Here is a 3,354-nt window from a genome sequence, read left to right as displayed (position 1 = left end):
ATGGTTCGAAACTCGATTCCTGAATTCGATCACTCAGACATGGTTTTATAATCAAAAAGTCAATTGGATTCTCTATTTTTTGATCGGAACTTGCCAAATTGCCTGAATCGAATAATTCCTGCAAAATGCCTTTATCTAAAAGATTTTGCAGTTTGCCAATGGTGGGAACTTGGAGGTTTTCACTGTTTTCTGTCGCGCCGCTGCTCGACGTTAGAGGAAAATCTGCAAAATTCGACGTTTGTTTGATAACGGTTAACGGCAAAACTGAATTTTTAATTAAGTATACAAATCTTGTCAGATCATATGCAAAGTTCATCTAGAATGTTTTTGTTTTGAATCAATTATCGAGCTGTAAAATGTTCACTCAAATGGTACAGTTGTGGCAAATTCCTCGACAATGTTTTGCATTTATTGAAATAAAATCTGTGATTTCAAATTAACTTTCATTGTTCAATTGGTTTTTTTCGGTAAATTCTCATTGAACACGTGAGCCTATTTTATCGTAGTAGACTTACAGAAAAATACAGTTTAAATCTGAACTCACCTGATATAGGTTTTCCATCGCATAAAACAATAACAAAACCACCGATACACTGCAGTAAAATGCTTTTCAACAGCATATCCGATGACATGTTGTTTACTGTACGAACAAGCAGGACGCAACAGAAATACCTGTATATTAGCCTGTATAAGGTCTTTGAACTGGTGTTGAAGAGGACACCGAACCAAATAAAGGATAAATATTTCTAATTAACCGCAATAAACAAGGAGGTGCATGACGATAGTGAATTTATAATAAATGAATAACATCGATCATGGGATCATTGAGATGGGAATTTTCAAGCAGGAAACACAGTCTCAGAAATTTGGAAAAATGAGCTGTTATGAGAATGTGCAAGAAAATCTTCACAGATTGTTTTGAGGGTATAAACAAGTTCTAATGTTTCGTGTGCGTGCAATGTTGAAAAGTTCGATTAAAAATTAATTCAGGCTCCCATGAGCAAGAATATTTCTCTTCCAGATTTGCATCGTTTTTTTTTAAATAAAATTCTCCAACTATTTATACAATTCAACGACCAAACAGCCAATGACCTAAATTTTAAAAATTTTTAGCTCACTAAGGATGGTTGGAAAATGTAACTGTGATATTTGATATTCTTAAGAACCGGATAAACGACCGCATGATTTTTTAAAGCTTGACGTAGATACAATGATATAACTATTGTTTTCTTGATTAAAATGCCTAAATATTAAAGTCCTATGAACAAAGGTAGGATTTTATGGTCGTTTGTTCCCAAAACAAAAAAAACTTACATACTTTCTAATTAAGTTAGGATTAACTTTGAGTAAACACTCATACCAAACTCGCGTAGTAGTTCACATCGCAAATACTAAGCGAGAATGAAATAAATTGTTTCTAAACCTAAATGCAAACACATGTAAATCCTATGTATGTGTACAAAAAAGCTTATATATATGAGCAGTTTTTTAAACACCACAAGTTTTTAAGATGGAGTTGACGATGGTACGGTGTCGATTGTTATATACTTTATTATTTATTGCGTGCTATGTTCCTGTGAGTTCCTCTGAAGATTCCAATTTCGATCAATTCGCTTCGGAAATATTGAGTTTTATAAATAGTACCGACACTTATGTGCCACCGATTGATAATGCCGCATTTTTCGGAAATGGAACCGATTCCGATGTTCCTTTAGGTAAGATGAGTGCTTGTTTGAATAGTGTTTTAAAATGCCTGCAAATCTTGTAAACTTTGAAGGATCTCTCGGATTAAGCCTTCAATCGATTAAGTGCACATTTTCAAAACATTGATAAGCAGAACAATATCACTAATAGGGTTTTTCGGGTTTTTAGGCCGTCGTTCGGTAGAATTTCTTCTTGACGTTTCGCAAGCACGAGTGGCTTGCATCTTCAGAAGTGGTTTGCTTGAACGCTTACACTGTTCTCATCAGAACCCGTTCAGTTCTGCGGAAGAACTGAACGCGGGTTCTGATGAGAACAGTGTAAGCGTTCAAGCAAACCACTTCTGAAGATGCAAGCCACTCGTGCTTGCGAAACGTCAAGAAAACATTCCAACATTACTTCTTYCGCAGAACTGAACGCGGGTTCTGATGAGAACAGTGTAAGCGTTCAAGCAAACCACTTCTGAAGATGCAAGCCACTCGTGCTTGCGAAACGTCAAGAAGAAATTCTACCGAACGACGGTCTAAAAACCCGAAAAACCCATTAGTTTCAAGGAATGGCCTCGAAAATCTATCTCTTTTGATAGAACAATATCAATTTTAGATTATGGGACATACGACTTTATAATTGTGGGCTCCGGTTCAGCTGGTGGAGTTCTAGTCAATCGACTAACGGAACTTGAAAATGTTACTGTTTTATTGGTGGAAGCGGGATCAGAAGATCCGCTCATATCTAAGATACTTGGGATACTAAGCTATATGCAACAATCGAGCTATGATTGGGGATACTATACCACTCCGCAAGCAAACAGCTTGCTGGGTATGTTCTAGGGTTGATATCAGCTATTAAATGCCGTCAAAAAGTTGATACTACAATGATTTTCAATGCAAATTCAGCAGGTAGTTATTGAGCACTCTGCGTAATATTTGAATTTATTTAGCTTATATCAACAAAACGAAACCATATGCCAGAGGTAAAGTGTTGGGAGGTTCGAGCACATTAAACGGGGCGGTGAACACGCGAGGAAGCGCGGAAAACTACGAAAAATGGGTGGAACTGGGGAACGATGGATGGGCGTACGAAGAATGTTTGCCCTATTTCAAAAAAATGGAAAAAGCCGATTTTTCAGTGGATATTGACGACGAATTTCATGGATTTGATGGACCCGTTCACGTAAATGTACCGGAAGATACTCCTGTTTTGGTAAGATAATAGGGTGTTCATATAGTGAAAATTGGCATCAGCTATCTGCGGGTGTTGTCCAATGGAATGAACGAAAGACATAAAAAATAGTAACTGTGTTAGCTTGATCTGGTGTCGGTGTGTGGATGGCACTCTTCTCAAGGGCGGATCCAGTCAAGATCAAGTGGATTTTGCAACACAAAGAAAAACACGCAAATCTAAAACTTCTTGAATTCAAGCATTTTTTGAGAAAACGTCCAACATTTCCCCATCCATGGTTCACTTTCTGAAAAGGCCATTTATTTCTGTCTAGAATGATGTACAAATGGGCGTTCTTGCTCATTTTGCCTCCGAGAAATGAGCAAAAACGGGACGAAAAACATGGAATTTTGGCATAATCTTGCACCTAAGTGTCTGATATTCAAATTTCGATTTCTGGGCCAAAACTATTCGAATTTCCTCACTCAGGTT

The 3,354-nt window shown here is 37.3% G+C and overlaps 2 protein-coding genes across 2 annotated transcripts in view; one reads left to right on the top strand and one right to left on the bottom strand.

The window, feature by feature from the left end:
- On the bottom strand, positions 1-1,388 carry LOC125503396 (the record flags this gene model as incomplete). Its single annotated transcript, XM_048663669.1, is given in 2 exon segments — positions 1-222; positions 545-1,388. Coding segments are annotated over 2 exon segments (310 nt in total), but the record flags the coding sequence as incomplete, so codon positions are not given.
- Positions 1,389-1,477: 89 nt separating this feature from the next.
- The window catches only part of LOC109536596 (4-pyridoxate dehydrogenase), a 5,795-nt gene continuing 3,918 nt past the window's right edge, over positions 1,478-3,354 (top strand). Inside the window, exons 1-3 of the mRNA XM_048663666.1 lie at positions 1,478-1,715; positions 2,305-2,520; positions 2,642-2,904. Of these exons, the coding sequence (XP_048519623.1) occupies positions 1,511-1,715; positions 2,305-2,520; positions 2,642-2,904 (684 nt within the window). The 5' untranslated portion in view covers positions 1,478-1,510. The remainder of the gene's footprint in view (positions 1,716-2,304; positions 2,521-2,641; positions 2,905-3,354) is intronic.

The sequence above is a fragment of the Dendroctonus ponderosae genome, unplaced genomic scaffold (assembly GCF_020466585.1).
Source record: "Dendroctonus ponderosae isolate FM_Combo_2020 unplaced genomic scaffold, Dpon_F_20191213v2 Dpon_F_20191213_2, whole genome shotgun sequence".
In the NCBI taxonomy this organism is placed as follows: domain Eukaryota; kingdom Metazoa; phylum Arthropoda; class Insecta; order Coleoptera; family Curculionidae; genus Dendroctonus; species Dendroctonus ponderosae.
The sequence above is the reverse complement of the archived record's forward strand: the minus strand, read 5'-3'. Positions and strand labels throughout refer to the sequence as shown.